This window comes from Panthera onca, chromosome B3 (assembly GCF_046562875.1).
Source record: "Panthera onca isolate mPanOnc1 chromosome B3, mPanOnc1 haplotype 2, whole genome shotgun sequence".
Classification (NCBI taxonomy): domain Eukaryota; kingdom Metazoa; phylum Chordata; class Mammalia; order Carnivora; family Felidae; genus Panthera; species Panthera onca.
In genome coordinates, this window is record NC_138344.1 from 120022773 (window position 1) to 120036707 (window position 13935).

Genomic DNA, 13935 nt, shown 5'->3' on the forward strand with positions numbered 1-13935 from the left:
GGGTCAAATGCTATGTATACTTGGAATTTTTTATAGTTACTGTCGAATTGGCCTCTCGAAAGGCTTTACCAGTATAGCCTCCAGTCTGGAGTTCAGAAGCATGCCCTTTCTCCACACTTTTGCCAGCATTACACCGTTGATCTTCTGAACTGTCACATCTTTTTCATAAGCTCCCTCCCATTTTTACTGACCCTGAGATTAGAATAGAATCTATCTTTGGATATATCAGGGACGTTTTGTTTTAGGGGACGACCACAACTGAGATCGGGCCCGGATGGGGAAGATAAAGGGTTCTCAGTGGTCTCTTTCTTTTCATAATGTCAACTAAGACCGGAAAGAATCTCTGTGAGTCAGCTTCTTTCCGCCACACTGCTTAGGTGCTTTTCTCTCCTGCTTTTGTTTTTGACTGATTTCATCCAAGGAGCCTGACCCTTCCCCCCTCCTGAAGTAATGAATAACCAGAAAAGTCACAGAGCCCAGCACTGAGTGCAGGAAGCTTAAGGAAAATATTAAAAAGGAAGAAAAGTGTTTGATGTACTTTTAATATAAAATGTGGAAAAAGCAGAGGAAGGGTGGGGGTTGGGGAAGGGAGGGGGAGAAAGATTATTCACGGTAATGGGAACCAAATGTTGGCTGGGCCCTGCGGCTTTTCAAAGTGATAATAACGAAGAGCCAGCAGCACAGGGCACGCCTTAACCCTTCCCTACCTGCACAGCTCCTTCCAGGCAGCTTTTCGGGGGCGGGATCCACTTGGAAGAGGTCCTGGTACGTGGAGAATTTCTGTTCCCCTCCTGCCACCGTGACGAAAGAAGGAAGGTGGAGGCGAGTGGTAGAACAATGAGTGGCCACCTGCCTGCTGAAACCCCTCCCTCTGTGTCGGAATCTCTCTCTCTGTGCCGGGCTTTCATAATCTCAGGCAAAGAGCAGCCTGCTTGACCAAGAGCTCACCGGTCGTGAGCGACGAGATCATCTCCCTTTGCTGTGTAAAAGGGGACTTAGCCAGAGCTGAGGTCCCAAGGAACAGACAGGCACGCTCTCTCCATCAGTAATAACCCCACTGCATGAAGGCGTCCCCCCCCCCCCACCCCCGACGTGGAGGCTCAAGTCCTCTTGGGTGCCAAGTATGTGCACTTGTCTGAAGGCTCGGGCCTCTGTTTCTCTTGGAAGTCTTCTCATGCCTCTGTGGGATTGACATGTAAAGACTGTTCAGAGCTGAAGGGCACTCCCTGACTTATGACTTCCAGGTGGTCAGGGACAGGCCTGTCAGCCTAGCCGTTTATCTGTGGAGGGAGAAGGGAAAGGGCGAAGGGACGGAGATCCTGCTTCAGGTGGCTCTTCACTTCCATCTGGGTTCAAACTTTGTTTAGGCACTTTTAAAAGTCCATCTCGTAGGGGCGCCTGGATGGCTCAGTCGGTTAAGCGTCCGACTTCATCTCAGGTCACGATCTCACGGTTTGTGGGTTCGAGCCCCACATCAGGCTCTGTGCTGACAACTCAGAGCCTGGAACCTGCTTCGGATTCTGTGTCTCCCTTTCTGTGCCCCTCCCTCGCTCGCTCACTCTCTCTCAAAAATAAATAAAATTTTTAAAAGTCCAAAAAAAAAAAAAGTCCATCTTGTATAAGAAAGAAGGAAGCCTTGTTTTTTATGTCGAATATTTACCATTTTAGAGAGGCAGCCCCCAAATGTAGGGCAGTGGTAGCGATAGGGCAGGCAGCAGACGAGTGCTCAGACCCGGTGGTCAGCTGGGCGGGCTGCTGGAGCTCCCCAAGCCTCAGTTGCCTCATCCGTAACATGAGGCGGAAGAGTGTCCGCCTGCTCGGAACGTTCAAGGTTTAAGTGAGTTAAAGCAAGGAGAGCAGGGAGCACGCTGCCTGGCATCTACCTCTCCCCGTCTTCGTCATTCTCGTATCGCTCACAGCTAAAAGTGAAGTATCCGTTTTGTTTCAGATGTTTTTAAAAGACATCTTGGGGGGGTTTTATAGTTTTACATTTCACATTTAAGTCTGTGATCTATTTTGAGTCCCTCTTTGTCTGAAGTGTGAGGTTTATGTTGTGGTTTATTTTTTTTAATTTAATTTTATTTTTTAATGTTTATTTATTTTTTGAGAGACAGAGAGAGAATGCGAGTGGGGGAGGGGCGGAGAGAGAGGGGAGACACAGAATCCGAAGCAGGCTCCAGGCTCCAGGCTCCAAGCTGTCAGCACAGAGCCCGACGCGGGGCTCGAACTCACAAACCGTGAGATCATGACCTGAGCCGAAACCAAATGCTTAACCGACTGAGCCACCCAGGCGCCCCCGTTGTGGTTCATTTTTTGCTTATTGACATGCCATCGCTGCAGCACCGTTTGTTAGCAAGCAGATGGCTTTAAAATGGTGATCCTTCCTCCATCGGGTTGGTTTTTCTAGCTTTGTCAAAAATCAATTGAGCATATTTGTGTGGGTCTTGGATGATTTGATTTGATTTGACTTTACTTTAAATATTGTATTTTCAGTAGTGAGTCTTTAATTTTTTTTTTTTCTTTTTAAGTAGGCTCTATACCCATCATGGGGCTTGAACTCACAACCCTGAGATCAAGAGTCACATGCTTCACTGACTGAACCAGCCAGAGACCCTGAGTTTGGATGATTTTAAGTATTCCTAAAACAAAGGCCTATAGCAATAACTGTTTATTAGAAAATCTTCAGCAAATGCTATGTTAGGTTCTAATTTTCTGTTCTTCAACATACCTTTGATATCCTACAGATTTAGGTTCAAAGCAGCTCTTTCACTTCCTCTGTATGTGCGGGTTGACCTGTTACTCAGTGTAAGCCTTGGTGTCCTCGTCTTAATACAGAATACTGACCTGTCACAGTGGGTTGCTGTCAGGACTAAGCACGGTGAGGCGTATAAGGGGCTCAGCTTGAAATCAGGCGCGTAGAGAGTCCTCGCTCTAATGGTAGTAGCGGTGATGAGAGTCACCTGCCTGGCCATCCATCCTAAGCCACGCTTACTCACGCTCCTTGCCTTCCCCAAAGCTTAGCTGTCTTTAGCCTTTCCATCATAGTGTCTTCACGCGTGCATGAGTGATCCCAATGAAAGCTGCTGTGCTGTGCTTTCCTTGGATGACACTTTTGACCAGTCACATTTCTATTTCCGAACACAGTATACGCGAGATTGCCGTCTTACCAGCTTTAATGACAGTATCTCTCTACCCGTCACCACCCCCACCATTTAGCCACACTGGAGTTCCTGTTCTTCCCTGCTCGTTTATGTGCTCCTCCTTCTACCTGGAATGTCCCTTCCTGTTGTCAAATTCCTGGTCGTCTTCTGAGATCATTTCTACTTGGAAGCCTTTCTCGATTTCCCCCATAGGAAGTTGCTCTCTTCCTCTTGTTTTCTAAAGCTAGTGTCCTATTTCCAGCACGGTGGCACCCAGAGTTTGGGGAGTCACAGGAGTTGTTCTTTCTTAATTTGAAAAAATATACACATATTCTTTATGATACATGAATACATAAGATACATCCCTATGTGTTCCTGTTAACATTAAATGATAAAAACAAGATAATATAATCACAGTGTGCTGGAATAATATGAATGATATGCACCAGAGTACCATGATTGCAGAATAGGATTATGGGTGACATTTTGGTCTGCTTAGTTACACTTTTCAGTTCTTGGACATTTTCATAGTCAGCATGTATTAATTTTTAAATTGACTTTTATGTTCTTCAATGTGCCTTACAGTTTATTAATTCAGAAATGCTCTTATTTGAAACAATAAGATTCTTTTTTTTTTTTTAAGTTTATTTATTTATTTTGAGAGAGAGCGAGCAAGAGCCGGGGAGAGGCAGACAAAGAGGGAGACAGAATCCCAAGCAGGCTCCACACTGTCAGCACAGAGCCTGATGTGAGCTCGAACTCACGAACCACGAGATCATGACCTGAGCCGAAATCCAGAGTCAGATGCTTAACCGATGGAGCCACCCAGGCGCCGTCAAACAATAAGATTCTTCTTGTGCTTTTGAACTTAAATCTATAGGATTCCAAAGGTATATTGAAGTAGAGAAAATTAGAACCTAACATAGCATTGCTAAAGATTTTCTAATAAACAATTATTGCTATAGGCCTTTGTTTTAGGAATACTTAATATTTGTTAAAGAGGGGAACGAAAGAAAGGGAGGAAAAAAAGAGCTAACATTTATTGAGTGCCCAGTTCATGCCAGATCCTGTACTTTTGCAATTCATCCTATTTATTCCTGAAAACATGAGCATTTTTACCCTCAAGTACAGATGATGAATAGCTGTGGAAATGTTACCATTTGAGGGACACCTGGGTGGCTCAAGTCAGTCAAGCATCAACTTCGGCTTGGGTCACGATCTCACAGTTCGCGGGTTCGAGCCCCGCGTCGGGCTCTGTGCTGACAGCTCAGAGCCTGGAGCCTGCTTTGAATGCTATGTCTCCTCTCTACACCCTCCCCCACTTCTCTCTCAAAAATAAACATTAAAAAAAAAGAAAAGAAATGTTACCATTTAAGTCTAGCTCTTTCTTTTTTCTTTTTCTTTTTTATTGTTAAATATAGTACCTCTTTAAAAAAAAATGCAGTACCTCTTAATCTCTTCCACCGATTTTGCCTATCCCCCCACCACCTCCCCTCTGGCAACTGCTAGTTCTCTGTGTTTACAAATCTGCTTTTGGTTTTTGTTTTGTCTTTAGATTCCACTTGGGAGTGAAATCATATAGTATCTGGCTTTCTCTGACTTATTTCACTTAGCGTAATACCCTCTAGATGTATCCATGTTGTCACGTATGACAAAATCCCATTCTTTTTTATGGCTGAGTAATATTCTGCGTGTGTGTGTGTGTGTGTGTGTGTGTGTGTGTGTGTGTGTGTGAACACCACATCTTCTTTATCCATTCTTCTGTTGATGGACACGTGGGTTGCTTCTGTATCGTGGCTGTTGTAAATAATGCTGCAGTAAACACAGGGGTGCATATATTTTTTGGACTTAGTGTTTTCATTTTCTTTGGGTAAATGCCCAGCACTGGAATTACTGGATCCTATGGTATTTCTATTTTTAACTTTTTGAGGAACCTCCATACCGTTTTCCACAGTGGCTGCTCCAATTTACGTTCCTACCAACAGTGCACGAGTGTTCCTTTTTTCCCACGTCCTCACCAACATTTGTTGTTTCTTGTCTTTTTGATACTAGCCATTCTGACTGGTGTGAGGTGGTATCTCATTGTGTTTTTGATTTGCATTTTCCAGATGATAAGTGACGATGAGCATCTTTTCATGTATCTTTGGCCATTTGTACATCGTCTTTGGGAAAATGTCTATTCAGGTCCTCTGCCCATTTTAAATTCAGATTATTTGTGAGGCTCTTTGATACTGAGTTGTGTAAATTTTTTATATATGCTGGATATTAGCCTTTTATTGGACATAGCTGAAGATACCTTCTTCTATTTAGTAGGTTACCTTGTCGTTCTGTTGATAGTTTCCTTTGCCGTGCAGAAGCTTTTTATTTTGGTGTAGTCTCGATAGTTTATTTTTTCTTTTGTTTCCCTTGCCTGGGAGGCATATCTAGAAAAATGTTGCCGAGGCCAATGTCCAAGAGATTACTGCTGTGTTTTTGTTTAGGAGTTTTATGGTTTCAGGTTTCACATTTAGGTCTTTAATCTGTTTTGAGTTTATTTTTGTATATGGTGTGAGAAAGCAGTTCAGTGTCATTCTTTTGCATGTGGCTGTCCAGTTTTCCCAACACCATTTATTGAAGAGACTATCTGTCCCCCGTTGTACATTCTTGCCTCCTTTGTTCAAAGATTAATGGGCCATATAAGCATGGGTTTATTTCTGGGCTATCTTGTTCCCTTGATCTATGTATCTGTTTTGTGCCAGTACCAGATTTTTTTATTACTATAGCTTTGTAGTATATTTTGAAATCTGGGACTGTGATACTTCCAGCTTTGTTCTTTCTTGATTGCTGTAGCTATTTGGGATCATGTGTGGTTCCGTTTGAATTTTAGGACTGTTTGTTCTAGTTCTGTGAAAAATACCATATTTGGTAGGGATTACATTGAATCTGTAGATTGCTTTGAGTAGGATGGACATTTCAACAGTGTTGGTGTCCAGCTCTTTCCGGTATGAAAGTTTGTGCTGTTTTTACTACTTTAATTTTCCTCCTTTTAGAGGAAAATCAGTACTGGCATTTTCACATTGGCATCCTCGACTAGTCTAAGACCTAGTTATTAATGATGATAATGTGCAAAAGAGAGGCCGAAATATTTCTGAAAATAAACTATCATTTGTGGAATATAAGAAACAACCTGTGAACAGAAGTGGAGAACAATTCTGTTAGAAGCTGAAACAGTTTGGCATTATAAATATCTTTACCATCATCTGTGACTTTGTACAATTTTTCACTTTCGCTGGACACTAATATCATGCTTTGTGTGTGGGCAGAAAAACATCACTAGCCTGAAGAGCTAACTATAAGTATATGGCTTATATTTAGAATTTGGATTAAATTTCTGTTTGCTTTGTCTGCTGCCTTTCTGGCTATAACTTAATTTCTTTCACAGATTCGAACAAGCAGTTCAGGCAGATTGGGATGACTACTTTAGTCTTCTTGGTTTCTTACAGTGGCCTCATCATACAAGTGCTGGTCAACAAATCTTATAAATATGATTTATCATTTTAGCCATTGTTTAACGAACATATTATTCAATAGCAATGATATGGTATTTTAGAAGAGAACCATGATATCCTGGAAAGGATGTAAACAAAAAGAAATAATGAAAGATGTCCCTTTTAGCTTCCAGGCCATTTATGGACCTAGTGGGTATGGAACCAGGCCATAGACAGACACAAAGAGAAAGCCCACATTTCTTCATCAGCAAGTGTAATGTCTGAATTTAGAGCTCTAGAAGTAAAGAGTTTTTGTTTGACTCAATCCCTAGAATACAAATTCCATATTCCTATTTTTATCATATTCAAAGCAAAACTGGTGAGCTTCTCTATACGAAGAGGACCCATTTTACCATATAAGAATATGGATTGCCTGTTGATCACTGAGAAATCAGGTTATGTCCCATTGACCCTCAAAAATAAGATCATATATAAGAACTAATAGTAGCCAATAGTAACATGCAGGGCTTATGGTATGCCACACACTAAATGCTTTATGTACCTTAACTCATTTAAAAGCTTCTACTATGTGCTAGCAACTGTTCTCAAAACTCTACGTGTGTTAACTTATTTAGTGCTTGCAGCTACTTTTTAAGAGAAGTACTGTTATCATTCCCATTGTACAGATGAAAAAACTAACCACAGAGAAATGAAGCAGTTTGCCCAAGATAGGCATTGGTGAATGGCAGCCAGGATTCAAACCCAAGCAAGTGGTCACAGAATCCAAGCTCTTAACCACTCTCCGAGGGATTCTCAATGGTGTGTGTCCGAATCACCTGAAGGGCTTGTTCAAACAGATTGCTGGGCCCAAATCCAGAGCTTCTGGTTCCAGTAGGTCTGGGGGTAAGGCTCAATTATTTTCACTTTTAACAAGTTTCTAGTTGCTGCTGCGCGATTGGTTCAGGGGACCACACGTTGAGAATCACTGCGCTGGCACTGGTAATGAATTGGTGTTCAGTGCAAGCAGCTGAGGACCAGAATAATGAGTTTTCAGGGGTATCCTGTCAGAGGCAGGTGCCTGCAGCTTGCACTAGCTGTGACCTTGGACTACGCCCCTCCAGTAAATCTCGGGGACAGCACATTTCAGTAGACTTGTCTTGACATAACGGAATCATGTGCCGTGGTTGCCATGTTATGGACTTGATGAATAAGAGGCCAGTTTCTAGTGTGGTGAAGGATTGTTTCTATAGATTCTATGTTGAAGGTAGCTTGGGAATGGGCTCCTAGAAGCAACACACACGCACACGCACACACCCACGCGTGCACACACACACACACACACACACACCCCTGCAGTAAGAAAAAAAGACCTGACCATGAGTACACATTTATTTCCTTCCCTTTGGTCCTATACCTTTAAAAAAAAAAACCAAAAAACAAAAAACAAAAAAAAAAAACTCCTTTCTTGTGATTTCCCCAGTATTTTCCCTATTTTATGAAAACAACTTTATAAAGAAAAGAAAACAGGGCTGGTGGAGAAGGTAAAAAGTTTAAGAAAAGAAAAAGGTAGAGTTTTTGGGTTTTTTTTCCTTTTTTTTTAGTTGTCCCCCATTTCCCTTGGCCACTTGAAGAAAGGGGGCAGAGACAGGTTGCTGAAGCCCAGGCTGTAGGCTTGACCCTTTCAAGTTCCCTGCTGTTTTGCTTCCTGGGGAAAAGAGGAGGAACGAAAGGAGCCTAACTGATGCGATGAGGCAGGAATTCTAAATTTGTGACACTTTGCAAACTGTTTGTGTGCACTGAGTTTGAACCCAGCTACAATTCAGTGTAGAAGTTCTTGGAAACTGGCATGTCAGCTGCCCTAGACAATCTGCACATTAACTTTCACTTTGAAAACTTTTCCTGGCTTGTCTTTGCAGGGTGTGAAAGCTGGGTGACGGTGGGCCAGTTTTACCAAGGCCAGCTGTGCTCGTGTGTACCTGCCTTGTTGTCACAAAGGCATCAGACTTTTCCCTTCATCTGATGAAAATCCCGCTGAGCTGGACTCAAGTCTTCATTGTTGAATGAACTGGTGTCAGGGAGTTCTCTTTTGGCTTTCTTAAAGGTCACTCTTTGCTCACTTCTTTTTTAGTTCACAGCTACATTTTTCAGGCTTCATGCGGTATGCCGGTTATGCCAAAGTAAAGAGCTGGATCAAAGACATTTCTTGTTAATAAGGCTAAGGATCAATCTGTCTTTTCAGATCCAGACTGCTAATAGATAAAGGACAAGGGAGTCTCCGTCTATATAGCTTGCTGACTGCCAGAATCCTAAGTTGCCTTCTAGAACAGTGCTGTGAACTTAACCTTTGAATGGTTAGGTTTTATATCCAGCTTTGTGTTCCATAAAGCTTGCCCCCAGCTTCTCTGCCAGATGTACTGAGAAATCCTAACTTTGTCCTTATTTCCTCCTCCTGGGGATCATTCCATCAATCATGGAGTGGTACAAGCGTGGAGACGGCAAAAGTCTGGTTCACATTCTGTATCCATTGTCAAGTCCAGCTGGCTGGGGCCTCACTGTACTTTTAAAGGACAGGCATCTCAACGCTTAGCTTTTTGACACGATACCTCAGCGTGTTCCTCCCAAATTTATATCGTTGTCATACCGTATTTAATAAACTCAAAATAAAAGTAGTCAAAGTATCTCCCTTAGACATCTTCCAGCTATCACTACTGCTTCCTTTTCCTTTTCTAGATCTCTGCCTATTGAATAATCAGAAACCTCCCTTCTTAATTGCTTGCAGTTCTGTATTTCAAGTTATATATCTTATTTGGACCCTGCTCTCACATTTTTTTTTTCATTTTTTAAATGTTTATTTATTTTTGAGAGAGAGAGAGAGAGAGCCGGGGGGAGGCAGAGAGAGAAGGAGACACAGAATCTGAAGCAGGCTCCAGGCTCTGAGCTGTCAGCACAGAGCCCAACGCGGGGCTTGAACCCATGAGCTGTGAGATCATGATCTGAGCCAAAGTTGGATGCTTAACCAACTGAGCCACCTAGCCCCCCACCACCCTGCCCCGGCTCTCACATTTTAGTCTCTTTTCATTCTTGCCTTTTTTTGGTGGGGGGAGCTTCTGTTGATTTTTAGCATGTTGTCCTACTTTTACTCTTGGCTTTTCTATTAAAAGAAGGGTAGTAAACAATAGGTGACTGATTTATTTTGAGGGTACCAGTTGATATACAGTCTCTTCCTTATTTAGGGTCTTAGTTTTCAGGGTGCGTCTTCCCCTATCCAAATCCTGTTCTCTTCAAGGTAAATGAAATTCACAAGAATCATGGTATTGAATCAATCGTATTCTCTCTACCTAATAATTGAATTACTATCTCCAAAGAAGGAGCAGTTCTTATGATTACTAATTCATGATTTATGGTTTTAGCCCTTGTGATTCAATGTGTGATTTAATGTGCAAAGAGGCTTATACACTGGGAAAGGAAGGGAAGAGATAGAAATAAATTGGATACTGAATATGTAAACTAGTAACTGAGATGTCAGTTTCAGGCCCAAATTGAACAGGTTAGCAAAGCAATGACTTGGCAAGCCCTTAGAGAAGGCAAGGGGAATTACTTAAGCCCAGCATTGATTCATGAGAGGAAAAAAATAAAAGCCATGCTACACTAGCCTCATTTCCCTTCATGGTAGAATTTCTTTAGTAAGAGAAGATCAGGGGACTAGGAAAGAATTATCATAACTGGGTTTCAGCACAGCCTAATGAAATCTTGTGAGCACCAAAGGGAAGTGTGAACAAGAGAATGCTGTCATTAGGAATATCTGGTTTCTAAATAGGCCACTCTACTCAAACAATACGTCAATGTAAGTTTGAGAATTAAGTGTCTGGTTTGTCATTGGCCCCTTAATTCACCCTTTTTATCAATGAATTCATTCACCCATTCATATTCATTTAGGTGCCTACTGTATACCAGGCCCCTACATAGCTAGAAGACGTACCGATCCCATTTCCAGATGACACAAAGTAGGATGCGATACTGAATATCTGGGATGACGATCGGTATTAACGATGATCTGGTCAGGCCAGAGTGATGCGTCTGGCCCATGGAATTTAGAACTTCGTAAGGAAGAACATAAAGCTCTTCACGTGGCTTCGGAAATTCAAGTGCGAAGAAGGCTTAAGGGTTCAGGTTGGCCTTAAGTATAATAGAAGTTAACAGTGTAGAGAGAACTGCCAAAACCCGGTGCTGCCATGTGAGAAAATTTTCACAGCACACTCTGCCAGATGAAAAAAGCCGACTGCGAAGCAGATAGTGCAGAATCACTCTGTGGGAGGGAAATACACACAGAGGAAGAATATACAGCAAAATGTTGACAAAGTGTTCATAGTAGCCATCTTTGTTAGTTGGATCTCAGATGACCCTGTCTTTTTGCATTTGTCATGTTTATGGCATTGAGAATATTTTTGTTCCTTAAAAAAATTACTTGTGTTTCATTTTGAAAAGATGTAAGGAGATGTGGGCTCTGCTAGCAGCTGAGGCTTTGGCCAACAGGATTGGGGGTGCGGGGGGAAGACTGTGATTCTCCCTCATTCATCACGCTCGCATCCACTGCCTGAACAGCTGCCCCTCCCTGCTAATCAGCATGATTGGTAAACCCCCACTTCCACACAGGGGCCAGCGCCTTGCACAAGGTTACAGCACTCTCTGTCTGGGCTGGCTTGGAGCAGCGGGCCCCCGTCATGAGCCCCCGCCGGCTCTGGTGGGGGGAACTGGCAGGTGGCCTGGGCTCCCCTGCTCACACACGCTGAGCCACTCCTGAGTCCTTTATCAGGTCCACTAGGTTGGCACCCCCATCATCACCCAGTTAACCCACACGGGCACGGTACTTGGAAGGAGATTGTAAGTACTGCTTTACTTCTCTTCGATCGGACTGGCTCACACCTGTTCCTTAGTGCCCTTACTGTTCATTTTCCCCAAGGTTTGGATTCACCTTCCATGGGACAAATGTTAATAATAGGAACTCCCATCTATTATGTGTGCCAAACATCATGCTAAATGCTTTCCGTGAATGATCCCATTTAATTCTTGGGCCAGCCCTCTCTCTGACAGATGAGGTTGATTTTTATTCCCATTTCACAGCTGAGGAAAGCAAGGCACAGAGAGCCTAAGTGACTGGTAGAGCCAGGATTTGAACCCAGCTGTCTTGTTCTAGAGCACAGGCCTGGTCACTAAGCTATGCTGCTTCCTGTTCTCGGGGTCATCCAGTTCAGAACCCGGGGTGTGGATCCAGGGGCATGGGGCCTCTGCTCTCCCTCCAGAATTCTCTCACTAACCCAACTCTTGGATTGGTTTTGGTTCCTTTCCAGCGTCTGAAACCTTTCATTTCTTTTTGCCTTCTTTCTTGGATTATTTCTTTAATCCTCTCCCAAGGGCCTTTCATCCTCTCAAATAAACAAAATATTTAAAGGTTTTTAAGCCCTTTCACCCTGTTCTCAAGCAGGAAGATCAGCTTGCATCTATAATTTTATATAGTTCTGTGCTCTTGACCTAGCATATAGATCATCAAAAGTTTACCACTTTTTCACATAATTTCTGAGCTTTTCTATGTCTCTAATACCACCCGGTTGTACTTCAGGTTTTTGTGCAGAATTACCATTTCCGTAGGACTCCACAGATTCAAAACAGAAAGGTCAAAGTGTTCTATCTAGTCTTATCTCAAGGAGCAAACTCAAAAGGGAAAAATAAATTTTAGTCTTTAGCACCTGTGTTTTCAGAGGTCCTTTTAAAATAATATTCCAACACAAAGACTCTCTCAGAATCAAGGCACCTGTCACCATGAGCATAAAATCTCTTGGCGGGTCGAACTCATTGCACTTAAATAATTTTAGGCACGAACGAATTCCGTTTGGCTAGCTGTCACTGTTCCGGGTCCGCCACAGCAAGCCTTAAGACTTGTTAGTGTTGCTTATTACACTTGTATCTAAATGCAATTCGACTTTTATCCTTTCACTAATGAAAGAAGTCCTCAGTCATTCACTGGATACCTTTAGTAAGCAGACTTTTTTCTCGGAGCCCACACCATGCAATTTAATGCTAAACTTAACCGTCCCTGACCCCTTGACTCCCTTCTAAGTACATATTACTTTTAATCTTATAATATATCTTTCAGGCTCAGTTTTTCCGAGCCAGCATTTCTTTTCTGCCTTTTGTCCAGACTGTTCATTTACCATTATTATTGCCTCTCTGCTTACATTCCCCTTACTTCCCCAGACCTTCTGCCAGCCTGTTTGATCCTTCAGGGGCTCATGTGATTTTCCTCCTCACTCACATTACCATGTCGCTAGCTCCCTGGACTCTGCCCCCCTGCACTGTTCCTCCTCGGTTTTGGACACCTGTGGGGATGCCACCTCTTCCACAGTCCTGCCATCCCTGCCTTTTTTTCCACCCCCGCCCCCATCTTCCCTGTGGACTCACCTTAACAAATGTACTTCCTCCAGATCTGGAGCTCTTTGAGAGCAGAAGCTCATCTTTTTCTTCTTACTAGTGCCTACGAACAGTGTCCAATAAATGGGTTGGATTTATTTCGTGGGTTATTTATTTATGTGAATCGAATGCTGTGGAAATAAGAGAACTACTTAGATATGTACCTTTATATGGGGTCCCAGCATTGCAAAATGCGGGATGAAAAGAATAATTTTGCTGCAAAAATCAGGGAAGTCAGCTAGAGATGTAACATATACACAGAATAGGAAATACTAGTTTTTTTTTAAATTTTTTTAAATCTTTGCTTATTTTTGAGAGAGAGGGACAGAGCGTGAGCAGGGGAGGAACAGAGAGAGAAGGAGACACAGAATCTGAAGCAGGCTCCAGGCTCTGAGCTGTCAGCACAGAGCCCGACGCAGGGCTCGAACCCACGAACTGCGAGATCGTGACCTAAGCCTAAGTCAGATGCTTAACTGACTGAGCCACCCAGGAGCCCCTAATAATTAGTTTTTTTTTATGAAAGATAAAAGAAATTGTCTTTTTTCCAGCTGAGGTAAAAATTTACATAATGTGCACGGATCCCAAGTGTTGAGCTTGATGAGTTTTGGCCATTTTATATATATCCACGTAACCCCCACTCAACACAAGATGAGGAACATCTCTGTCACACTGAAAATCCCCCTGTGTCTCTTCCCAGTCAGTACTCCTCCTCCCTCACTAATCACACTATTGACTTCTCTTATGATACAGTAGGTTGCCTATTCTTTTTTTCACGGTTCTTTATTGCAGTAAAATACACATGACATAGAATTTACAAACCATTTTTAACTGTACAGTAGAGTGGGATTAAATCCATTCTCATT

General features: G+C 42.7%; 1 protein-coding gene across 19 annotated transcripts in view; it reads left to right on the forward strand.

Moving 5' to 3' along the window:
- TTLL5 (tubulin tyrosine ligase like 5) overlaps positions 1-13935 on the forward strand; it is a 286889-nt gene that overhangs the window by 168333 nt on the left and 104621 nt on the right. Inside the window, exon 31 of one of the 19 annotated variants that reach the window (XM_078448000.2) lies at positions 8524-9019. The exons of the other annotated variants lie outside the window; for them this stretch is intronic. Coding sequence (XP_078304126.2) covers positions 8524-8530 — 7 coding nt within the window. The 3' untranslated portion in view covers positions 8531-9019. Of the gene's footprint in view, positions 1-8523; positions 9020-13935 lie in introns of those variants that run through there. 19 annotated transcript variants of the gene reach the window in all.